The sequence below is a fragment of the Taeniopygia guttata genome, chromosome 4A, assembly GCF_048771995.1.
Source record: "Taeniopygia guttata chromosome 4A, bTaeGut7.mat, whole genome shotgun sequence".
NCBI lineage: Eukaryota > Metazoa > Chordata > Aves > Passeriformes > Estrildidae > Taeniopygia > Taeniopygia guttata.
The window spans coordinates 9,746,114-9,771,584 of record NC_133029.1 but is presented as its reverse complement, the minus strand read 5'-3'; the positions used below and the strand labels follow the sequence as shown (position 1 = coordinate 9,771,584).

The 25,471-nt window shown below is 42.5% G+C and overlaps 2 protein-coding genes across 24 annotated transcripts in view; one reads left to right on the top strand and one right to left on the bottom strand.

Annotated features, from left to right (window-relative positions):
• TENM1 (teneurin transmembrane protein 1) overlaps positions 1-2,452 on the top strand; it is an 873,984-nt gene extending 871,532 nt beyond the window's left edge. For all 22 annotated transcript variants that reach the window (XM_072929129.1, XM_072929141.1, XM_072929139.1 and 19 more), the window contains one exon: positions 366-2,452. In XM_072929129.1, the coding sequence (XP_072785230.1) occupies positions 366-1,124 (759 nt within the window). In that variant the 3' untranslated portion in view covers positions 1,125-2,452. The remainder of the gene's footprint in view (positions 1-365) is intronic.
• Positions 2,453-8,363: 5,911 nt separating this feature from the next.
• Positions 8,364-23,973, bottom strand: SH2D1A (SH2 domain containing 1A). Of its 2 annotated transcripts, XM_002192207.7 has the most exons (4): positions 23,397-23,941; positions 11,691-11,754; positions 9,235-9,370; positions 8,364-8,874 (listed from the first exon to the last, which is right to left on the bottom strand). In XM_002192207.7, exons 1-4 carry the CDS (start codon positions 23,531-23,533, stop codon positions 8,834-8,836), a joined length of 378 nt encoding a protein of 125 aa, XP_002192243.2. In that variant the 5' UTR covers positions 23,534-23,941; the 3' UTR covers positions 8,364-8,833. The 2 variants fall into 2 exon arrangements, with proteins under 2 accessions (XP_002192243.2, XP_041572201.1); XM_041716267.2 differs by lacking the exon at positions 8,364-8,874 and having other exon boundaries at positions 8,889-9,370; positions 23,397-23,973.
• Positions 23,974-25,471: the final 1,498 nt, after the last annotated feature.

Genomic DNA, 25,471 nt, shown 5'->3' with positions numbered 1-25,471 from the left:
CATGAAAGGGCATAGCTTTGAATTCAGGTTTCCCTGAACTGCCAAGGGCTGAAAAACCAGCCATTAGAGTAACAGCTCAAGGGGGAGGAAAAATAAAAAGAACAAATATAAAAATAGTTAATTTATAATTTGGATAAATACATTTCCATTTGTTTCCTAGAAATGAAGGAGTCCAAGAGACAAAAAGCATTACCTTAAGTGATTAAAAAGTATGTGCATATGTCCATGTTCTGTAGGTGTGCATGATACTTCCCAAACAAATTGAAGAATTGAATTCTAAGCAATTAAGAGATGAGTAGGGTGAGATACTATAATGAACTTCAAGGTACCTTTCCTGCAAGCTTGACTGATGCTTTCTTTTCCAGACTATCCTTGGTATTCAATGTGAGCTACAAAAGCAACTCCGAAACTTTATATCCTTGGACCAACTTCCTATGACACCCAGGTATAGTGATGGCAAGTGTTCTGAAGGAGTGAAGCAACTGAGATTTGCAGCTGTTCCTTCAGTATTTGGAAAAGGCATCAAATTTGCTATAAAGGACGGTATAGTGACAGCTGACATTATCGGGGTGGCTAACGAGGACAGCCGGCGCATTGCTGCCATCCTCAACAACGCTCATTATCTGGAGAATCTGCATTTCACCATTGAGGGCCGGGACACCCATTACTTCATCAAGCTGGGCTCTTTGGAAGAAGATTTGGCCCTGATTGGCAGTACCGGAGGGCGCCGCATCCTGGAGAACGGCGTCAACGTGACGGTGTCGCAGATGACGTCGGTGATCAATGGCAGGACTAGACGCTTTGCCGACATCCAGCTCCAGCACGGCGCGCTCTGCTTCAACGTGCGCTATGGAACCACGGTGGAAGAGGAAAAGAACCATGTCCTGGAGATAGCCAGGCAGCGAGCTGTGGCTCAGGCCTGGACTAAGGAGCAGAGGCGGCTGCAGGAGGGGGAAGAAGGAATTCGGGCGTGGACAGATGGAGAGAAACAGCAGCTTTTAAGCACTGGGCGGGTACAAGGCTACGATGGATATTTTGTTTTATCTGTGGAGCAGTATCTCGAACTTTCTGACAGTGCCAATAATATTCACTTCATGAGACAGAGTGAAATAGGCAGAAGGTAACAAAGAAAATCTCTGCCTTTGCGTCACCAAAGACTGCCTGTTTTTAAACGTAAAATGGTTTATTGTATTGGTTTTTCTAGATCAGAACTCTGTATATATAAATATAGAGGAAAAAACATATCCAACTGCCTTTAAATGTGACAGAAGATGGTATTTTAATATCGTTTGTTTAACTCTTTGAGAGATGACAGTGACAATTTTTAGTTCTTGTGTGGCAGTATTCAAAAATTTCAGAAGCAGAGTCCTGCGAGCCGAGCGGCGCGACCTGCGTGCGAGGTGCCCAGGGTGACACCGCACAGCCCTGCAGGGTAGGGGCGAGTGCCACATGCTCTGCCTTCTCCTAAAGAAACACAAACTTTTTGTTGTTGATTTATAATTCACCAGTTATTTAAATGGTTACAGAGCTTGATTCTGCAACCCTTATTTACTGGGTGTCTTTTATCCCAGTGAGATCTCCCATAAGTTCAAGGGATTGCATACAGAAACCAGACTGTGTATGGAAACTTCCCAGCTGCTCACCAACCCCACACATGTTCCTCACAGTTAAAAGCTAAGGGATTTTCTAACCTGGGAAATCTGGCTTGGGTTGGATTCGGTACGTACAAGGATGTTCTTGTGGCCTTTGCTCGGCCGCGGCCACCCCTCAGCCGCTCCATGCTGAACGTCACATTGTGGCCACTCGTGCATGTCAGGCCTCTCTCCCAGGGTTTTCCTCAGCACTGGGATATACGAGGCTCTGGCAGCACACACAGAGCTCTGCCAGTCTGTTTGGTGGCTTCAGACAGAGATGGGGTGGCTAAAGCAGGCTCAGTGGGCACTGTAGTCTTCAGGAGGCTCTCCAGTGGTATATGTGCTCCAGGCTGGGCTTTAACCCAGTGTTTTGGGGATGCCCCAGCTGGGAGCCCTCACGGAGCAGTGTCAGGCCATGCATCATCAGTCCTGTCCGTAGTCACTGGGCCAGGACTTGTCTTCACACAGATGATTTGGAAGGTGCAGTGTTGTTGGGTTTAGACATCACATTCTTTTCATCTCAGATTAATAATCCTGTTGTAGTACTCATTTTTTCGAGTCTGAAGAAGATTGGTGGGTTGGGAGTTGATGAACATAAGTGTGGATAGTAAATATGTTGATAAACATAGAACATTTCGGGGATGACTCTTCACTTTTCAGCTCAATATCTAGAGCACATAGAAAAGCATTATATTGCATGAACAGAAATTTTTATTTCCCAAGGTAACATGCATTACTGGCACAGTTACTTCATAGCAGAGTAGGTGATCCTTCCTCCAGTTTGTCATTTTTAAAAGACCTGATTTTCAGGAGGTGGGCTGGGCACACAGGGAGGGGGGGACGGGCAAGCAGCTTTACAGAGGGATCTAGAAGTCTTGTTATAGAGCCTGTGTATCTGTAACAGTGAAGTTATTGCACATTTCTTTCAGAACAAATGTAGTAAATATATTGAAATAGTTTCTGCTCATATTTGCAGAAGCCAACAAAGTACATTCTTTCTTTTTTTCTCCCCAGTTTTCTTTTTTCATTTGTTTTTGGCAAGTGGAGCAGACTGTACCAAAGTTAGAGATGAGCCTGAAATGGCACCTGAGATCTGAGCCCCTCCCTGGAGTTTGAGCTCAGGTCTCAGCCTCAGCCCATTACCGTCTCTTCCCAGATTCCTTTTGCTCCCCTGGGAGCCAGCACAGCTTTGGGGGTGCAGGATCAGGCTGAGTGGGAACCTGGCCCCTGCAATCCTCCTCTGTCCCCAGCCAGGGGGACCTCTGGACCAAAATCTGTACATACACATTGTGATCAGGCTCATCATTAACTAATGTACAGAAAAGGGAGCTGGCCACATCCAGATTTGACAGCTCAGATTTTTGTAATTTTCCATAAAATCACGGAGAATTTGAATACCTCCACACCAGCCTAAAAATGGACCTTCAAATCCTTGAGCCTCTAATACACTTTTAATCAAGGGAAGAATAATTTATGAATTGTATATAGAGAGTGCATTCATAAATGTGATGATGTATTTTATCACTGATCCAAGATGTCAATATTAGAGTCTATTTTACTTATATTTTAAGCAATTATACTTTTTTGCAATTCACTAATGAGGATCATTTTCAAACTGCTTTAAATATCCATTATAAACAAATATTTGGAGCTATTAGAGTTATCTTGAACAGTGCATTTCTAGTATGTAATACATATTTAGTTAGCTTGTGCCTTTAGTTTCTTAAAGTTATATTTGTATTATATGCAGGAAATGCACTTTGTATAACTTACAGCTGTGGTTTTTAATACTGCCTTGATTACTGTTGTTCTCATGTTATGCCAAAAGGTCAAAGAGTTAAATGTGTTAAAAGTTTGTCTTTGAAAGTAGATTTGGCATTTTCCCATTTCCTGGGTGCAGTCTAAGGTACATTTTGAACAATATTTCTTATGAGAATACGATTTCATTACAACTCACATGACATTACATGGCCCAGTTACAAAAGCAAAAAATGCCTTCGTCATAACAGTTCCTTAAATTTAGGAAACAAAATATAAATGTTGTGTTGAGATGACAGTGCTCAATAAATAAGTTATTGCTGAGAGAGCAAGCATGGGAGATTGAAGTCATATCACAGCTCCACATGGGCCAGCCAGCAGTGATTTATAAGAACTACATGAACAAATAGCTTTGGACCATCTTGTTCATCAACAACCTCAGATGGAGGTAGGGAATATTTCAGTCTCCATTTCTTTTTCCTGAGTAGTTAGGGCAATTTCTCAGTGGGTTTGGGGTTTTTTTACATAGTTCTCGTTTTTTTTTAATTTTATATTTTGCACTATAACCAAGAGACCCAATTGAGAAAAAAGAAAAACAATAGCATGGAAATTTTTACTGTTATTTAGATCAGATAATTTGATGCTAGTATTCTGCACTACAAACAAGGCTCTGAAAGAGGGAAAAATAAAATAAAGTAATTAAAATAAAGTATAAAGTAAAAATAAATAAAATCCACTATTGCACACTATCCTGTAGCAAAGTATGAGAAATACAGGCTATATTTTTTATGACCGCCAAACAAATAGTGTGTACAAGTAACATTTCCTTTGCTTTCATATTTATTTAGTAAATCTAGAACATTTCAAAGTTATAAATATATATATATAGATATCTACGTAGAACATAGCCAAATAAATATATATGAACTGGTCAATGTGCAAGTGGGTATACACACCTTGGCTCTTTGGTTTGAGCTCTCCTGCATCCCTCAGCAGGGCACTGGGCAGAGATGGCCTCGTGCTGGGCTGCCACCTGCACCCCCTGCCCACGGAGCCCCCGGCAGTGCCCAGGCTGGGCCGGGGGCAGCAGCTCCTCCCAGGTGAGCGATGGATGCTGTTGGAAGCCAAGGTGCTGTTCCAAAAGGGAAAGTGGTTAAGGCAGAGGAGCTCGAGGTTCAGCCCAGCCAAAGGAGACAGGCAGTGCCTGGGGGTGTCCGTGTGTCCGGGACGTTGGCCGGGCGCGGCTGATCCGCGGTGACACCCGGGTGACACCTGGCTCAGGCTGCACCAGCCGCCCCAGGGGTGTTCCCATCAAACGCTAACCCTTATTCAAACCTCTCCTTGATACAAAACATTACCAGGCTGAAAGCACCCTGACTGCCAGAGGAATCACTTCCAGGCAGAAACTGGGAATGGTGGAGTTGGACTCTCTGTGGATTTGTCTGGGCATTTGTCACCTGCCATTATTTGTCTAAGGAAACGTGTTTGACAATTTCCAGTTTTTCCTTAGATCTTGTGGTGGACTTTAGCCTTTTAATAAATGTTAGTATATCAGATTGTGTCCTTGACAGTATTTTACTTGTATGAACCATGATAAAACATTAAAATCTTCATACTCTTCTGGCAGAAGTGTCAATAAACAAGAAAGAGAAGCATAGCATACAATATATGTCAAAGTAATGTTCCTTTTTAGCTTTCTCATCAACAGTAAAAAATGTTTACAATGTATGCCAAGATCTTCACTTTCTGTCTAACACCAGTTAGAGGTTCTGATCTTACAGAAATTGTGTTATAATGGCCTCAGCCTCGTTGCTAGGAAACAATAGATCCCAATTTTTTTATTCCTGCTCTAACTCCTGTGCTGAATAGTGACTGGATACTGTACAGGTTTATGTTATATGGCTGCAGTTAAATGGTCTGATGCATTTTGCTCTGGGTTTCAGACCAGAAGCATGCATTTTCTACGAGAACATCCCAGCAACACACTGTAAATATTGAAAGTTAATATATTATGTGTCGATATTTGAAAAAGAAAGTACTTTGACTATTTCATTTTTAAAAAATAAAGGTGCAAACTTATGGCATGTGATGTTGTCTTTGTTTACATCGGTTTACAATAGTATTTGAGATATTCTAGTCATGTCAGTAAAAGGTGCTTCCAAAGAGCTAAACGAGGACTTCAGCCAATATTGATTGACTCAAAAGTTGGGGGCAGGATATTGCTTAGCAAGATTTAATTTTAATTCTGATTCACCAAAGTTCATGCTTATAACTCTGCAGGTTTCACTGCAGGTGAAATCCCAGACAGTTTCTGTGTAAAGATGATTATATTTCTTCAAAGCAAATGTGAGAGTGAAAAAATATTCTGTTAAATGCCTTTGCACTCATGATAACAGTGTGGGTGAAATCAATGTTGCTGGCAGTGTGAGTAGCAAAGTTTAAGTGTTCTTTAGCAAAGTGCATGTTCTTTAGAGCTGCCTCAAATAGATGATGATGAATGGTTCTGTTATGAAAAGTATGTGCCCAGGAAAATAAAAGCCCAGTACAAGCAGCAGAGAGAAGGAGCAAATGAATGGAGGGGCACAAGGAATGCATAAGGCTAAAGGAAAGGTTACATGGGGAAAAACCATGGAACAGCTGGGCTGGGCAAGAACCAAACAGGAGGGCTGAGGCTGTGCTGGGTGGATGAGAAGGAAGCGATGCCAAAGGGGTGGGTGCTCCAGTAGAAAAGGGAAGAAAACCAGCCTGGGATATTGTACTGATGGAGTGCTGCAGGAGGGCTGTCACAGCCGTAGGCGGGGACAGGGGAGGGCTTAGTGGAGGCAAAGCCAGAGCTGTGGGAGCCTCAGCTGCTGCAGAGGAGCAGCACTGGGGAGAGGGCCAGAGCAGGGGCAACACATTGAGCTACAAAGCCCCTTGCAGATCTGGGGCTGTGGCAGTGAGGGGACAGGGGTGGGAGGGCTGGAGGGGAACAGGGCAGCAGCGAGGGGCTGTGCCCAGTGGGGCTGCAGCCTGAAGGAGATGGTGGGAGGGAAGCAGTAGGTGATACTGATATCATGTGGAAAGTCATGCTGGCAAAATGAATGCAGCTGCTGCTCTCTAAAAGGATCTGTAGCTCTTCACACCTAAGTCATTGTAGGAAATCAATATAATTTCCAAATTACTGTTCCCATAACCAAGCATCTACTTCTTGTCTCACAGGCACCACCAGCTTCTCTCTGTCTCCACCTTGTTTAAGCCTGCAGCAATTCCAGACCCTTGGGTACCCAAAAGAAACAATACAAGCCTCTGTCTTAATAATTTACACCAGAAACTGAAACAACATTCTCGGCTTTAAACAGAAATGGCATCTTCTGGCCTATTTTATGTGTTTTTTAGAAGAACAATGCACTTCTGGAGTCAACCACAGTCAAACCAGTTATCCTCGGCTCGCTGCACTGCAAAGTGGGTGAGCAGCTGCTGCTTGTGTGCCGCAGGTTTTCCACATGCAGCCTCAGCCTCAAGTCAGTATAGGACAGTTCAATAGGAAACAGCCCCTGGGCAAAGTTCTTCCCACTGCATGCATCCCTACCACTGTGCAATCATCTGCTAGGGATGATTTCCAGGCACACCTGTTCCTGCTCCCAGGAGAGGCCAGGTGAACGAGGGATTTAGAGCTAGCATTTGGAAAGCAGAAGAGCTCCCTGGGAAGGCTGGGGCTGCACACACACACTGCCAGCACCCGGCAGCTCAGCAGGCTTTGGGGAAGCGTGGTTTGCAAAGCTGGAGAGGGACTGCCAGGGACCAGATGCAGCTGGCTCACAGCAGGCTGGGAAACCTTTAAGGCAGGGAGGAGAAGGGAAAGCTTCATTGGGCACAAGTGACAGCAAACCAGCCAGTGCATTTGCTGAGTTATGTAACGATAAAAAAACAGCCTTTAAATATTTTACTAAAGAGAAAAACATGCTGGATCTGCCACTGTATGGCACTGTATTAAGGTAAGACTAATTTCAACCAACAAGCACACATACAAAAAAGGCACAGAGCAACACATGTACATGCAGTGTAAAATATGATAGGACAGTTCACCATAGATGAAATTTGGCCTTTAACTAGACAGAAACTGAGTAATGAACTGAAAACGCCTCAACCACAACTTTGCAACATTGGTGCCCACTAGTCCCTGTTAAGACGGGGCTGCTCATTTATTGCACTTAATTCCTATTTACAAGAAACTTGAGCTTCACAGAATATCTGCTATTGCTTGCACTGTCTCACACACTCAGAGGGGGTAAAAAGGTAAACCCTTCAGCTTTATCAAATGTGGCTTGGAGCATCCACCTTGCTGAATCATGGACTTGCAGCCCACATAGTTCTGTCATTGTTCACATCCAACTTGCCTTTAGTGAGGTGAAAACAAGGCAGATGTGGGGCCTCTTTCTGTGCCACCAAGCTGCAGGTGGCAGTGGCCACTGAAATTCAGTCAGTTTTGTTCTCCCTGAGTCTGCAGCCTGGCATTTCTGGAAAAAGCCTCTTTCTCTCTTAGGAAATACTTTCAACCTTCCAAGATCTGCAGAGACAAGTATAGGCATAAAACACAACCAGAGCAACCCAAAGGTGCCTATACAATGTTTAAGGAGTGTTTTTCTGTAATTACATATATTTTTGTAGTCCAGTTTTAATCACTGTTAGTATTCTGCTCTGGATGGGAGCACGTGAGACTTGCATATATAATTTATTTTTTAACTTGCATGCAAAGATGGCTTGTTTCAAGTGCAGGGAACACCTAAAAGCAAAGAACAAGGCTTTCCACTTCATCCGGTGTTCTTGGTTACTCTGTGCATTACTTATGCTCTTGGTCATTGGTGAAAACTACAGATTTTGTTAGAGGGCAGGGCAACTGCTTTGATGGGAAATCAGTTAGTGGGGATCCTCATGGTTTCATGTCTGGAATATCTTTAGGAACTGTATGAATGACAAACACGCAGTCCATCCAAGGCAAGGACACTTTAATGTAAACAATTCTCCTAAGGTTATAAAAGGGGACTTGCCCAATTCTGCATAAATGCCAACCTGAACAAAGCAAAGCAGGATCCAAAGTTAAGCAATGTAAAATTAATAACTAATTATTAATTAAGAACTGATCTTGAAGGGAAAAATATTTTTCCTTGACAGTACAAAGGGGGAAAATAGACATAAAGGATTTAGCAGTTCATGCTTTTTTATCCTCTCTTGGGAAAAACCAAAACAAACCCAAAAAATACCCCACTGTAAGTTCAAAGTACTCTAAAATCTAACCTTCTACATCTTGAGCAATAAATTCTATGAAATACACATTTCTGCAAATGTTACAAGAAAAACTCACAGAGTTGTATTTACTATCATATAAATCATTCTGTTTTAAAGCATAGATTAGAGGAGATGCTGGAAGATGTGGTTATGTCACACTTCAGGAGACATCCTCATGATGGCTGCAGACGGAGGTCATAGCCTTCATTCCTCCCTAAGAGAAATAATCACAAATATTTGAATAGATGAACACTGTAAGAAAATGAACAGTCCAGAAGGCTCATACTTCCATGAGCAAGGGTGGTGGTGAGGGAAGGCAGCCATTGCTCTCATAGCACTCAGGAATACATATTCAAAATCCATTTTCTTATCACATTGACAGGCCCTGTCTGTAATGAGCACCTGAGTGACAGTATTTCAAATTACACGATAGCAAGGTTAAGAGCACGTTTTTGGCAAGGTCACTATGCTGGCTAGTTCAGGTCAAATATACAAGTAAGTCTAAGACCTCTATCCCTGACACTGTGGAGGGCTCTGCTCAACTGCAGCCAAGGTTTCCTCCCCCCACCAGTACCTGGAGAGTAGCTGGCTTTCATGTGGTTGACAACTGGGTTCTGCAGGGGTGTTACAATGCCTTGGTTGGGTTTCTGGAAGGCCGAAATGAGGTTGTGCACTTTCCGAAAGAGCCTCCGGTGGACCCCAGGCGCAGTCTGCAAAGCCAGAGGGGGAGAGGTGAGAAGGGGGGCTGGATACTCTGTGCTGGCACACAGGCCTTGTCCTCAGAAATGCACACAGCTCCCAGGGAAGGAGCCAGCCATGGATGTGAACCCCCTGGTGTGCCTGTTCCAGGGAGTCAACGAGCCACACTGCTCTCTGCTTTCCCCAGGGCACCCCAGCCTTACTACACTGAGCAGTTCCCAGCAGCATGGCAATAGAAAGGTGGAGAGGGACAATTTCTTAATCACTACAAGAGAAACCCACACTAATTACCCACATTCAACTGCCACACTAATTCGGCAGACTTAAAGTGACCCTTTGCTATTTCTGACCCTGACTTATTGTGATTTAACCTCCTAACAATAACTTTCTAGCCTGTATTAGTAAGATAGTTCCATCCTAGAAACACCAGTGAGAAAATCTAGAGAGCAACCTAGGCTTACTACAGACAGGGAGTCCTCACACCACTAAATCCCAGCAAGGACACAGCCTCTTTGCAAACCCTTCTTGGAGCATTCAATGCTGGCTTATGTGTTCATTGAGTATTCCTGTCTACTTCTTGTACAGACAGCAGCCAAACGTTACCTATTTATTCAAAGTGAATTTATTCTATCTCTCTACATAAGCAAATTTTCAAACAGTATTAAATGAAACTATATGTGTTTTTAATCAAAAATACAATGTTTTTGTTAAATCCTTCAGGGTGTTCTCATAATAACTCCTCTTCACCAAAGTCAAGGGAGGATAAGCATGGGTCCTGCCAACATAGTCCCATTCAAGGAACACTGCTCTCACCCAGCAGCTGTGAGCTAAATCCAGCCTCCCTGAAACCAGCTGGAGTCTTCACACTGGCTGGGATTGCACCAGCACTGTTTTAAATTCCCTGCCTTGAAAGATGGGTGTGACCTGAGCTTGCTCAGAGACTAACCAGCCACAGGGAAGGAAGCAGAAGCAGGAAAGGACCAGCTGCCTCTGGAGTCTGTTTTGGCCTTGGAGGCACACTCTGTGGGGATCAGATACAGCAGCCTAGGTCCAACTAACAGCTGAAGCCAATATGGTCTTACAACATTTACTTAATGGTTTCTGTTCCTTATGGGTTGGTATCAAGGATCTGAAACTAGGACCTTCTCCAGCAGAGGATGTACAGAGAAGCCTGGGCATTCAGCACACCTATGGTCTGAAATTCAGGTAAGGTTTGCCTAAAATACAGCCAGGGAAAGCCCAAAAGCCACACACAGGGCACCAGCATAGGCCAGACATTATAGCATGTCTATATAGCACCAGAAAACCTCACTGCAGATGCTGATGTCATCTGGGGTAAAAAGAGGCTACAGCCTCAGTCATGGAATTACCCTGCACAGGTGGAGGCCCCTGGCGTCCTGGCATTCTTCCACAAATGCCAGTGCTTACTCTGGCATGATTATTACACTGTCACCCTAACCCTGTCCTGAAAATCTTCTGTCTTGGTCACTACAAATCCTAAACCTTACATCAACATCCTGATGTCTTATAGAAAGAAATACTGGGCACTATTCCCAAGAGTCACATGGATAATTACCTACTCCACAGTAATGTCAGTCACTTCCACCCCCTGATCTGTTCTGGGAAACCCCAAGAATCAGTTTTGAGTTCCAGAATCACTTCCAATACAGTAACGGCCAAGGAACTATGCCTGTCTAGAAATTATACAATATTTGACATAAATGTTTATTAACATAAAAACAGAAAGCTAATTATGAATTAATACACAGAGTGCATCCAAAGGGAAAAAATCATAAAATAAATAGAGATTAACATCCCAATTTCATCAACCTAAATGTTGTCTGTATTACAAATAATGTTTTTCTGCACCCAGATTACCAATTTATTATCAGATGGGTGAAAATATATTTTGTATCAAGTTTTGGCTATATTTTGCACTAATGATTAATTAATCTGGATTAATGAATTAAAACACCATATATTGAAAATTATTTCTTTAGTATTCTGACGTTGATGGTACACAGGATAGAAGGAAACAGATTGTGCTTGTCAAATTATAAAACCACAATATTTTTGCCATTTTAAATGATGCAAAATGATGCACTATTGCATTATGCAACAGCTGAAATGAAACGGGGAATTAATTTATGAGTTCTAGACTGTCAGAAGTGGCACCAAGACATCTTACTGATGGATGCACTCTAGATCGATTACCATCAATGAAAATCAGACTAGACAGAAACATGAATAATTTAAATATATTTCATTAAATCTATAATCTATATCAAACAGGATATAGAAATTTTCAGAAGGGAAAGGAGAACTACACACCTCAGCACTCCAGGATCCAGTTTCTGTCTGGGACACTCTGTAGGTATAAACATAACCCTGATGCCTGTGGAAAAAAAAAACAGGTATTTATTATTCATTTTTTGTGACAATTTTCATAAGAACTACACTGTTATGTGAGAATTAGCTCATCTGCTAACTTTTCCTTAAAAATAAACTCACCTCTAAAGGCTCTAGGTAGCTAAAAAAAAACCACTGGCTAGATGCAGTGTTAAACCTACTGAGTTTTTTTGGGATGAGAGGCATTGGTCTGACCCAGATCTAGTTTAGCAGTATTCAGTTATCTTATATTAAATGGCGTTGCTTTTATTCCTTTCTCAGCATTTTTATTAGTTTTTTTCAGTTACATCCTTTCACTGACACACGTCAGAAACACTTTTCCTGCAAAAAAGAAGGTGTATTATTGACAGGTAGCATTACTGTTCTGTGACTCATTTAAATGCAGATGTTAACAGCAGCAATGTCATTACTGTAATTTATTTGGAAAGCTATACCCACTATATAGCTACATAGGAGTTAAATCAATTACTCTTTGCTTTGCCCATACGTTCCCAACTTTCATATACTGATAAAAGAGACATATAAGAGTATGGAATCTTCCTTCTTTTAAAATCAGTCTTTGGGGAATAAGGAGCCGTAGTCTAATCAGAAGACACAACTCATGTCAAAGTCACTCTTGCTTCTCTCATGAACCCAACTCAGTGAATGATTTACATGGTAGGTTACTACACTAATATCCAACAATTTAGCTCAGAATCAAATAATAGCAGATCCATGGGTACAGCATTAGTTTAGATGGTCTCAGGTAAGAAGGACTGTATTGAGTTCAAGCAGCATTTGGACAATGCTCTCAGGCAGATGGTGTGATTCTTGGGGTGTCCTGCACTGTGCCAGGAGTTGGACTCAATGATCCCGATGGATCCCTTCTAACTCAGTATATTCTATGATTCTATGTTTCTATTCACACTAGACAGATTTACATGACTACACAGCAGAATTTTAGGGACCGTTCCCTATTTGACCATCAATTCTTATTCTTAAGAAAGCAGAAACATACTGTATTTCTTTCCAGTTATGCATGGCATTATAGCAGTTACTACAAAATATGAGAAACCATCAGTGACAAAGTCATCATATGATTGCAATTACTTATGATCTGTGTCACGGCTCCTGGAAAAATTCCCGTTTAAAAGTCATTACAGCAACCTTTGCAAAGTGGTGGCTGTATAATTTTCCCTAGAAGGAAGTTGTTAAGAGCTGGGTTGCTGCTACAACCCATCAAAGTGGGAGCAAAATGCCTGTGGTGATTTGTGAGCTCTGCCCCCACCACTTGACTCGCACTGGGATCAGACACAGAGGTGAAGGACACAAAGCCATTCCCTCCCATCCGGGCTGCTGCAGGGACAAGCTCCCTGTGCACAGCTGAGACACTGCCCTCCTCTCCTCAAGTGTGGGAATGTGCCTGGTACTGCTCCACAATCCCACCACAGCTTCATCCACCTCTTCCTGTCTACCAAGAGCCTCTTCCCCAGACTTTCTATATGCTACCAGACAGCCAGAAAAGCAGCTGGCCACACTCACTTCAGGGAAGCCCAAGCAGGAAAACAGCCATCACTGCTTTTCCCCTCCTTTTTTCTTCAGCAATCTGCAGTCCCTCAGGCATTCAGACCTTGGGAAGAGATGTGAACAACCTGTTGTGGCTGCAGGAGGAAGAAAGAATGTGGAACTGCTTTCATGTCCATGGCATGGCAACATGGTCAATGGTGTTTGAAGCCACAACTCAAATCCAGCTGGTTAAAAGCACATTCCTCTAAGCCACTAGATTATGTATGTTCTTGTTTGGGGAATCCAGTGTCTCTCTTTAGGCCACTCAGACAGTCTTGTACCATCATGTTCTTTCTTAAAGACTGAGAGCTGTGCCTGTTTCATCAGCTGTTTATTACATGGTGTTCACATGAATCTTTTTCTCAAAACCACAAGGAGCTTTGCTGTACCTAAGTATGCAGAACACCAGCCAAATACATGCTTACTGAAATAAGGATTTTACAGGATTTCCCATAATGTACTGGGAAATACCAGAGAGGTCCTGGCATTTTGTTCCATCTCTTTGAAGTGGGTGTTTAACCTTCTCCACAGTGACTTTTTTCAAGTTTCAAATACACCAGAATCATACCTCTATGATTCTATACATCTAAAACTCATTCCCTTGCCTTCTATTTTCAATACTACACTGTGCATAAGGGTATGAGCAACCTGGTCTAATGGGTGGTATCCGTGCCCACATCAGGGCAAATTGGAATTAGATTATTAGATTACCTGGATGAACAAAAGGATGTTTAAAGTTCCTTCAAATCCAAGCCATTTTATGATTCTATGATTCTACTACCCTTGCTTGATTCTTGGTTTTCCCAAAATAAATGTTTATCCAGCTACTTCAGTCCCTTTAAAATCTGATTTTTCTACAAACAGCATGGTTGTCTGGAAAACTGCCGTTTGTTGTTTCTTTCATTGTTTTCTCTACACAAGAGACTGCATGAGTTGAAGAGGTTGAGAGGAGAGGCTGTGGTGATGTTCTGACTCTGAACTGTCTCTAAGCTCTCAGCACTCTGCCAGAAAGGTTTGCTAAGCAAAATGAATTGAAAAACAGAGGTCAGATAAAATAATATTCAGTATTGAAGTATGGTGAGATACAAGATAGGCAGCTATCCTGCATTTTTTAAAATATTACACTGTAAAATATTTCAGCTGAGCACAGGGAAAGCACAAAGGATAGTTCAGATTAAAAGCCATGAGGTTCTGAAAAAGAAACAAGAATTTGAAAAGATGGATGCTTTGAGCACAGTGTGGGGAATGGGAAGAGAATGACATTGTTATCACAGCCTCGTGAGGGACAGGTGAGAGCTCTCCACTCTCCTGGCAAATGTTCATGTTTTTCCCAGAGAAGGAAAGACTGACAGGTCTGAGGGATTTTACTGTGCTCAAGTTGAAAAACACAACATTATCATCTGTTATTCGCTCTGAAGCCACCAGGAAAGCAAGACACTGTGCAAATGGGAGATGACCTGGACATCCACATCTGCCTCTTCAAAGGCAATGCCCAAAAGGAAGGAAGTGCATTTTGTTAAGAGGATGAACAGCTAGGTCTTCCCATTGAACTACTTTCCATTGCGACCTTGGTCTCCACAAAATGAATTACAGCTCTTCTGATAAGTACTCTCCCAATGAATGTGATCTTATCAAAACTTCCTGTCATGCAGCAGGAACTTCCTTCATTACCACTTCAAAGAGTTTACCTTCCATTTACAAATTATATGATTTTGGGTCAAGTTTACTGCTACATGGGAAAAAGCCTCCCTTGAAAAAGTTTTTTATGATTTAATCTACCTCACATGAACTAAGATCAGTGTGGGCTGAAGAAAGATCAGGGCGTTTTTCTTAAAAGAAAAATTAAATACACAAATTAAAATTGAGATTGCAGAGGACATTGCCTTCCAAAGAATAAAGCATGTAACACTGGAAAAAAGCAAGTGAAAAAGTTCATTTACTGAAACTTAAGTCTCGGGAAATGAGAAATTCTCCAGCTAATGTAAGAGGACAGCTCAATTTTCTACATTTTACTCTCTTCAGGGCAGAAAAAAAGCTCCTAGAGAGACACAATGTTCCTATATGTGGTGTGATCTCAGGGAGCACTCTCAGTACATCAGTGTACCAGGACATCTTGGAGAAGGACCAGCTCATGACACCCAGGGAAAGATTCCCTGGAGGTGAAGATCTTCACCTGTCCCAAGGACAAACACAGCCTCACTCACAACAGCAAAGCTCCTCTCTCCTGTCAGTGAAGCTCAAGGGGAAGGAACAATCATTAATTAAAATCTTGATGAATGAGGCTCAAGAAATTTTTGATCATAGGCAACAAATGCCAAAATGCTGGTGAGGGGAAGCAGAAAAGAGACATTACTGTAAGGACAATACCAGATATCACTTATTAAAGGGTGCTCTGGTCATCAGTTATGACATTTTTGTGACATCTCACTTTTTTCTTGTCTCCATAGGGAAGGATGTGTTATACCAGCTGGAAGCTGCACTAACACAGTCTTCATTTCAAAACATTCCCTTGGAAAACTTTGTCAAAGGAAAACCTAGAAAAAGTTGTTATTACAGGAACCAGTCCACTTTATATTACAGGTTCTTTTTCTTTATAGCCAGATAATTCCTCCCAAGGAGTTACCAAGGTATCATTCACAGATGACATACTGAAACACCATCTGTCTACCTGTCCTCTCCATTCCTCCTTTTTAGCTGTGATCAGACCTGTTAAAGCTGCATTTACTTGAACAGGTGAATGATTACAATCTTCTGCACCGTTGAAATAGCCCGAGGACATTAAACGCATGCTGCAGATTAAAATTAATGATGACATTTCAGCTGCATGGTATACTTTAAAATAATTTCCAAATACTTTGCATCTCAGTTGGGAAATTTTATTAAACAAATTTTTATTCATTTCTGAGCCCAAAATTGAACACATTAAAAGGGAGAAAGAGAGATGAGGTAAAGCCATGTCAGCAATAAATTACATCAATTTCTTCCTCTGTATGTATCTTTCTCTTCAGATGTCACTGTGTTATGTCAATCACCACTTCTTACCTGGTACATTTACAACCTGACCATACCTTGGAATTTCATTTTACAACATAGTTTAAGAATCAGACTATGGTGTAGCCTACAAACAGAGTCGTTTCTGCCCCAAAGTAGTTCTGCCCAGAGTCAGTTTCTTATAACTTTACCACATTTCAGCATTTCAGACTAAAATTTCATTTCTTTGGTTTGCCTCACCCTTATTTAGGGATGGAGAATGCAGAAGGGAACGTGTTAGGCAAAACAATGCTTTTCCCATGTTTAAAAAAAACTTCTAATTGTCAGAGGAGGGGGTACCCAGTTTTCAGAGTAAGACATAACATTTGTTTGAAAGAAGGTATATCTCTTGCAGTCTCTGAAAGCAGTAGTGGCCCTCTAGGCTGCAAGAGAAGCACCCTCCAAAGGTTGTTAGCAGTTGTAACATCACCATGTCTAGACTGGCTGTACTATAGGCACTCAGCCAAGCAGTGTCCATGATCTCAAATGTATGTGTGCTGCCTGGCCTAGATTAGTGAGGAAAAAACCAGAAGGTAATTTAGCAATTGGGCATCTTGGACAGAAAGTTTGGGATTAAGAGGGGTGGATGTGGAAGGAAACAAAAGGGGACTGATATCTATGCGAGCTGGGCAAGGAAACAGCAACAAACATTGAACCCCTGACAGAAAGACTAAATGAGTAAGGAAGAGGATATACAGAGGTAAAGTATGAGGGGGCTTGGTCTGCGAGTAGCACAAAATGCTGAAACAACCAGCAGCAGAAGATGGGTGTTTTGGAAGCCAAAGTTGTATGAAACAAGGAAACAGACCTCAGCAATGCAAGCAAAGTCAGCAAGTTGTGCAGAGTAACTTTGGGTAGCCTCAGAATCCCTTCCCATGGCCCTTAACACTGGGAACCCAAAGCTAGAGGGTACTGCAGACCTGGGCCTCCTGTGTCACCTTTCTCTTCTGCGAAACAGTTAAATTCTTCATCTCTCAAGCAGAGATAATGCATAGAAACCCCTTAATGCCATAGATCTAGATGAGTACCACCCTGCTCTGGAGAGGAGCCCTGCTGGAGCTCAAGGGGACTGAGTAGCAGGGGTCAATGGCATGGAGCAGATGAGCATAGGTCAGGTTGGAGCCACTTCTGCCCTATCATAGGTGTTTGATGTAGGTGCAGATCAGCTCCTGAATGCCCAGAGGGAACAACTTCAGGGTGTTTCCCAGTGGACAGCTCTGGACAGGGAATGTGGGAGACTGCATGGACAAAACAGGAGCTACAAAGGTGGGAGATGGCTACCACAAAGCCAAAACTCGTGAATTTAGGGGAATACGCAGCAGTGCCTTGGAGCCCGTAAGTTTTTCTTCACTCTCTCCTAGAATTTGTATTTTCTGTTTGACAAACAGGCTGATTCCCTCCTTACTTAGGTCTCAGCTAAGCACAGCAACTCAGAAATTACCACTCATCAGCTAACTCAAGCTGAAGAAATAGCATTCACATTGAGATCATGTGGAAGATACAAGCTCTATGTCTGCAAGAGTGAATAAAATAGGTTAGACTGGTGTTTACAACATCTGAAAAGTCCAACAGAGTGACTATAGTTTAAATCACAGCAGCACTTGAGTGAACACTTCTGTCACTGATTCCTGTCACTGATTCCTGTCACTGATTCCTTTATCAACACTTCTTGTGAGAAAAATTTACCCTCAATATCACATGAGTTATACATATTAACTTGCTGTAATGCTGTAGCATTATAAAAAAAATGTATTATCTTCTGAAATTAACAAAAGCTTAAAAGAGAAAGTTAAGTCTTGTGAAGTAGCTCTGGATTTATGCAGAAATTTCTGTGAAAGATTGTCAGTATCTTTACCACTTCAACACTCCTAACTGTCTGAAGAAATGCTGCTGATTTACCTAGAGAGCAAGTGTGTAGCCTTTCTGAGCAGGGTTTGTGTCAGTCTGCAACAAAGAGATTCCAGCCAAAAGCAATACTCAAAGAGAAATTTCCTGAAATTCAGAAATAAAGTAAGAATTTATTCAAATCTGAGATGCTAATTAGAAGGCTATTACCTTACGTCAGGCCAATAACTTAGCCTCCCACTAAATTTCATCAATTCCATGATTCAGTCTGTCTATCTTTCCAAGAAAAGTCATTGGAATATGTGAAGGTCATTAGGTAAGTTATGCTCAGCAAAGACAACACTCACTCTGGTAAGCAGGCACCTGAAATACTCACCTCAGTGAAATTTACCACTGTGCTATAGAAGACATTTTTCAAAGCTGAAAACAGTGTGTGATATTTGCAACAGCTATGCTGAATTGAAGGGCTGCCTATTTTGTTTCAAATTACGTCTTAAATGAGGATTATGATGATGATGTGCAGTGTTATTAAAAAATGCAATTATTCTGCCATGTCTATCAAAAAGAATACATAGGAAACAAAGGAAATGTTCAGCTGAGGCTGGCTTGTGATCCTGTATTACACCTTTGTACTGTATGGCTGATGAATCTGTCTCATCAGAAAGTTTCAGCACGTTGCCTTGAACTTGTGCACCATGGCTGCAGTGACAGAAAAAATAGCACACGTAAAATCCGATAGGACTGCAGCCTATCCCTGTTGCCATTACTTTGCTTCAAGAGCTCTAAACAGCTTTCAATTCCAGCTTTTGATTATTCTCCACAAATTTAATGCAGTACAGTACACAAACAGCTGGTTTCAAACAAATCATCTGAACATACAGTTTGACAAGCACATCGTGTTTGTCTTACTTACAGCTCTGAAACAACTACTAACATTCTCAGTATTTTCAAGCATGTGAATTTTAAAACCCAAACTACAAATGCTTTATCTTTGCCAATTCAGGCATGAGCTGCTTGTTTCTGCATGTGTGCTCGTATATCTGTAAAGGATCATGGGGCTTTTGGCACTCTCAGGCATTTTCTTTATACATTTTTCAGGCAGGGTTGAAGAGGCTGCTCCTCAAAGTAGTCACCATTAGTGTGCCCCATGTCCCCCACTGACTTCATTAGGAGCTGTGAGCACAGAGGATTTCTGAGTGTGCTAAAAATGTCAAATGGGGCATTGAGCAAAGAGGAAACCAGACCAGTAAAGAAAGCTCCCTGGAACAATCAGGCTTGATATTAAAACGCTGGTGTACTGTGTGTAGTGTCTAACTTGTTTATGGGTACAACGTGTATGTTTTATAAAGCATATGCGTTTCTTCTAGACAAGTTCTCAGGAACAGCAAAAATCTTGCTTTTCACTGCAACTCTAAAAGTTTCCAGGAAAGGATTGTGTACCTCTGTTGACATATTCACAACATTCTTAAAGTAAATATTATCAATTCAATAATGATATTCATACAATGAAGACCCAGGAGCATCTGGTATTCAAATCATTGCCAAAATCTGAAAGTAGCACCTCTGTTTGCAAGAGCCCCAGAGCATACAATTGCAAATCAAAACCTTCCTACTCTTCCATGCATAGTTTAATTGTGGTCTTAAAATATTTTTGAAAGTGGGTCCTTTGTGCTTTGTCGCAGTCACACCAAGAAAATATTCTTTGTGTCTTTGAAGGCTTTCAGGCACACCATGTGCACATCTCAGCTTCAGAAAGCGGAAAGTGGCATTCAAGGGAGATAAATCAGTAGCTGAGGAGAAACAAAGAAGAGAGAAAGCAGAGTTTTCTAGATGAATGCTCCAACAGGGTGCTGCCTGCTGCAGTTACCCACCTCTATAGGTCAGGTTTTATGCTACTACCTGTCTCTTTTATGCCTGCCCTGTAAAATCAGCGCCAGTCACAAGGGATTCATGAAGTCTTTGACTCTTCTCCTTTTTAAAGGTCAGGGCTCCACTTTTTAATTGGAAAAGCAAAAGGTGAATGAGCCTGACCATAAACACTGCAGTACTCATTGTGTGCCTTAGGAGGCTCAAAGCCTGCCAAAATATGTCAGGGCTTTTTGGAGGTGCTTGAGGAGAAGGATGTGGTGGTGACTGTGGCATTACAAATTTATGCAGTTTCTTGGGGAAAGGAGACATTGTTTGAGCATAAGCAATGCAGTGAAATCACAGGGCTTGACTACTACAGTACCTAGAGCTGGAACTCCAGAGCAGCCACTAATGTGAATTCAAGCAGATGACACCACTGTCATCCAAATATATGCTTAATTGCTCTTTTGATAAATATTTCTTTTCATCAGAACTGTGCCTTGTAATTCCCCATTGATGGAAAAAGGAACCCTAAAAAGGGTTAGAACTGGGAAGCTGTAGGACTTCGTGTTTGCTTTAGTTTGTTTTAGTTCCTCAGGTTAAGCGGAGGGAGAGGGGAAAGAAGACAGACTGAACATGTCTTGATTTTGGAAAACTGGACTATTTTTCTCTTTTTGTTTTCTAATGGCAATAGAAACACTACCTACAGGATAAAACATACACACTCCTGGTAGAATTTTTCACTGGAAACATGCAAAATATTTTGTTTAGCTCTGATACTTATTGCAGTATATCTAATGGCTGATCAGCTTTATTCCCCATGTTTCAAAGATCACTTCATTACTTCTAGTAAATTAATCTTTTGTCTCATCTTTGTATGTCAGTATATTCTTATAGTAATCTTCAGCATGGATTCTGAACCACAATGTAAACTGATGAATAACTTTGTTATTCCTAATAATTTTCATTATTTATTTAGAATTAATTACTTTAAAAAGCAGAGAAATACTTATTCTTTCTTTAATTTTCTTAGAGAGTGAAAACAGCAACTGCACACTTCCCTCAGTTTTTACCAGAGCTGCCCTGCACATGCATGTTTGTCACCTATTCCATCTCTGCCCATGATGTTCAGACTGGAATTTGGACAGGTTATGTCCATTGGTTTCTTTGCCAAAGCCAGGCTCAGCATTCTCTACCGAATACGTATCTCCATCTCTCACACCTTCCTTTCCTGTTCCTCCAGTCTCTCCACCAAAGTGCTCTGCTTTGGCAAACTTTGCCTGTCAAAGCACTTCTCTAGTTTATAGCCCACATTTCTTCAAACTGTCATTGCTCTCTCAGTGTGGGATCCTTTCCGGGTATAAAAATTGTCTCCACAGTTATTGTGTGACATGCTGTTTCCCATATCTGCTATTTCTTACGTAATTATTTGAACTGACTGTTAAGAAGTATTGGAACCAAGTCTTAATTCTACCATTTTTCAGCCAGCTGTCTTTCTGTATCAGTTCATACTCATCATAATATTTTTCATTTAGATTTTATCTATTTCAAATTTCTTTTATAGAATAACTATCAAGGATCTATGTTCTGAGCCTTCAGAACACTCACCATTAATATTTTTTTTGCTTTTACCCTTTTGTTTATTATACACATGTTTCAATGCAACATACCATGGAGATATGAATGGCCCATAATTTTAGAAACAATTTGGTCTGTCTCTTACTGAAGTATCTTTTCCTACAAAGACTGCAGAGCTTCACAGTTAGAAATGCTTTAATTTCTTCCCATTCTCATTTTCCATATTTTAGTAAATTAATTAAATTTCTTTCAAAGGGCATCAACTACTACCAGTATACAGAAAATCCCAACTGATTGTGTACTACTGAAAGACCTTGTTACGTACCTGTATCCTGATTAAGACTGATGGTGGACTAATTCTATTATTCTCTGTCTTATTCAGCATTGTTACACTCTTCCTGACCCTTTCTCTAATGCCTTAGTGTTTCACCTGCACTGAATGACTTCTGAGTGTAAGGCTGGTATATCCCCATTTCCTCTGATAGTTATTTTAAAGAGATTCTGGTTTTATTGCCTATTCCCATCACAGGAATCATAGCACTCCTCACCTCTTGCTATGTCTATTCCATTTTCATTTAACTCAAGATGCTTCTTATTTCCCATTTTTCAGCTCGCTGTTAAGGTATTTGTTAGCACGAGCACCTAACTTGGTTCACCTGATTTCATGAGAGAAGAAAAAAATACATCCTCTGCCACAAAGACTTTCCCTGAGAAGCGTATTGTGTATTTTTGGATTGCCTATAACCTTCTTGCATGTCTCCATTTACTGGTCTATAACTGGAAGATAATGATGCTCACCCAGGGCTTAATTACATCTTGTCAGAAATGTATTCATGGGATCTGGGGAACACCTGACTTAGGACCTTCTTCCTCTTTTTTGCCAGGTACCTGAGTTCCCTCTGTTAGCTGATTTCATGCTGGACCTAAAAGGGTTTTCTCTAGTGTTCCTTCTCCTACTGAAGTCAGGCATAAGTGTCATCTTTTTTTTTCTGATGCAACGGTACAGCGTCACCAGGACTTCCAAGAATTTTGCCAACAGTACGGTAATTAAGTTTCCTCATTAAAATGAGGTCTTATGAATATAAAGTCCCCCAGCTCTCCCAGGGGAATCTTTGCCCTCTGTCTGACAGACCATCCCATCAGATCTCTCCCTTTTCATCCTATTTGATGAAACATTATCACCTAGTTTGTTACCATCAGTATTTCATGTCCATTACAGGTAGTTTGCTCCAAGCCTCGTGGCCTGTGGGACAAGCCACGAGCTTGTGGGACTGAGAGCATCCCGAACAAAGGCACATTCTGGATGGCAGCACTCGGTGTTACCTTTCCCGATGACAGGGTGACCGGGGATGCTGCTGAGCACACCCATGAGCACACTAGGGAAGCAGAAGGACACAGGCAGAAGTCAAGAGGGTTATCCAGCACAAAGAGGCAGTACACACCATCCTGAGCCAAGTCACCCGGCATTTCTCCATGGCACCTTGCTTATCCTTCCCATGTGCCTGCCTGCTTTTTCTTTATGGCTTTTTGCCTGTGGGAAGCATGGGCTCTGCAAGGCAAAACCTGTTCCTCTTTGCTTGGTGTAGGAACCCACACCACTCATTGCACGCCTCTATCCTAAGGGGAAGGAGCCGAAAGCCTCACTCACGTAAGCCGATGGCAACACTAGAACACATTTTGTTGTGGGGACCCCCCTATTGTGGAGGGGCCTGTCGGCACTCAGCTGCCGCCTGAGCAGCCCCGGCAGCCCCGCGCTCCCGGCCCGCTCCCGGCCCCACTCACAGCACGCAGAGGCAGTAGACCCCCGGGATGCTCTCGCTGTCCCGCAGCAGGTAGCTGCCGTCCGTGCCCGCCGCCAGCAGCAGCTTCTCCCCAGCCTCTCGGGTGATGGCCCCGTGGTAGACGGGCACCGTGTCCATGCCAGGGCCTGTCCCGCTGCAGCCGTGCTCCCGGGCTTGGCGCTCCCTCCGACAGCGCCTCAGCCCTGCACTCCCTCAGCCTCCGCGTCTCGCTGGCAGATGTAAACAGGATGTGTTCACACCTCTGAAGCCTCTGCAAGGGGTGAGACGGCACTGAGGGAAGAGTGAGGAACGAACACAGAGTTTTTGTGGGTTTTTTTCCTGTGCCCCTTTCTGTCTTCCTTTAAGGTAGGCTGTACGGTCCTCGCGCCCTCACAGCTCTCCTGCGGAGGTGTCATTTCACACCCACTCTCGGCCATGTGGCTCTGCTCGGCAGGGACGGCCCTGCTGAGGCACACGATGGCCAGGGCCCATGGCTGCCCCAGCTGGGACGGGGAGGGCCGGACCAGGACACTGCTGTCAGCGGCTGCACCAGGAGCTTCCCTCTCCTGCTGTTAACCGAGAGGATTGTTACTCCAAGGAAGGTTTGTTTTGGTTTGTTTTGTTTTTAACCTCTTGTTTTTACAATCCCCAGGGATGAGACTAGAGGAAGTCATCTGACCTCACTGTCTCACCAGAGCACTCGCCTCAGGCTGCAGGTGCGAGCACAGCCCCAGCTCCGCACCAGCTGCTGCAGCACCACAGGCACCAGCCCGGGCTGATTCACCTCACCAGGGGGTGCTTTCAAAGGCTTTGGTGCTGTTTAATCACTGTTAATGTCATTTCTCCTCTTTGGACACACAAGGAGACCCCTCACATCTTCCCAGATGCCATTGGTGCCAATGCTGCATTCATGTGGGGCATGAACTGGCATCCAAAATCCCGAGCCATGTCTGAAAGAGCCATTTCTCTTCACCTGCTGTGACTGAAGACAATTCCTCAGTATACTTGCCAACTGAATGCTCCCACATGCACATGCACAGCTGTTTGCAAACAAGCTGTCAATGTGCTTTAATGTGCCCCACAGATGTTTCCACCCCACAGATATTTCCACCCATGGAAGAACTGAGCATGTTTCCCTGTAGTTATGGCCACCATGGGGCTACAGCAAGCTCAGGGCTAAATTCATCCCTGGCATGAGGCTGCCACCCTCTCTTGAAGAGCCACCTTCCCACATTTGTGTGTGTGAGCAAGAAGTCAGTAAAATATAGCAATAAGTATGGGTTGTGGTTATGATTGATTGCTTTTAAATTGAGTTTAGTAGCAGGACAGGACAGAATGAAATAATCTCATCCGGGTTCTCGCAGATGCTGTGTCCTTGTTGGAGTTAAGGATACGTGAAAAAATAGCTTTTAAGATACACACAGCTCAGGAACAGAAATGAAATTTAAAAATAGCAAAAATAATGGCCGCTCTTTTTAAACTTCAATCAATCAAAGTCTTTTCTCTCAACCATTTCACAGTGCAATGTCTTTACTTTTTGATCTTCAATATAGTTTTTCCTTAGAAATATTTTTTTCAAACTAGCTTTAGTTTTTCCTTTTGAGGGATGGGTAGTTCTGATCCCAGAGTCACAGGGTAGTTCATGCATGGGGCATCGCACAAAGTCACTGATGACAAAGCTGCAGCATTTGGAGACCAAGAGCCTCTTTCCCCACAGGGAGACCTTGGCAAGTGACTGCCTCCTTGGCTGGCACTGAGAGGCTGAGAAAGCTGCAGAAATCTCAGCTGAAGAGAGACTGAAAACTCCCACCACCGAGTTTATGGCCTTTCTATCTCATTATGCAGGTATTCATTACCCCCTTTACATGAACCTGGGGACTCAGACATCCTGCTTGGTTTTTTAAACCAGTTGTTAAAGTATTTGCACATAAAGTAGCTGCTGCCTACTGCAAATCTGATTAATGTGGACAGCAACAAGCTGTAAAGCTGCTGCCTATTTCTTCTCATTTTCCTGTGCTCTTGTGGATTTCATCCAACTTTCCCATTTCTTAACCTATTCTCAATATTAATAGCTGA

Bases quoted from the DNA above. Each gene is read 5' to 3' on its own strand.
- SH2D1A (XM_041716267.2), bottom strand. From the start codon at position 23,533: ATGGACACGGTGCCCGTCTACCACGGGGCCATCACCCGAGAGGCTGGG. The intron at 11,755-23,396 runs GTGAGTGGGGCC...TTTTTTCCACAG, and splicing joins GTCTACTGCCTCTGCGTGCT to GCATCAGGGTTATGTTTATA. The intron at 9,371-11,690 runs GTGTGTAGTTCT...CTGGCTTTGCAG, and splicing joins CTGGATCCTGGAGTGCTGAG to ACTGCGCCTGGGGTCCACCG.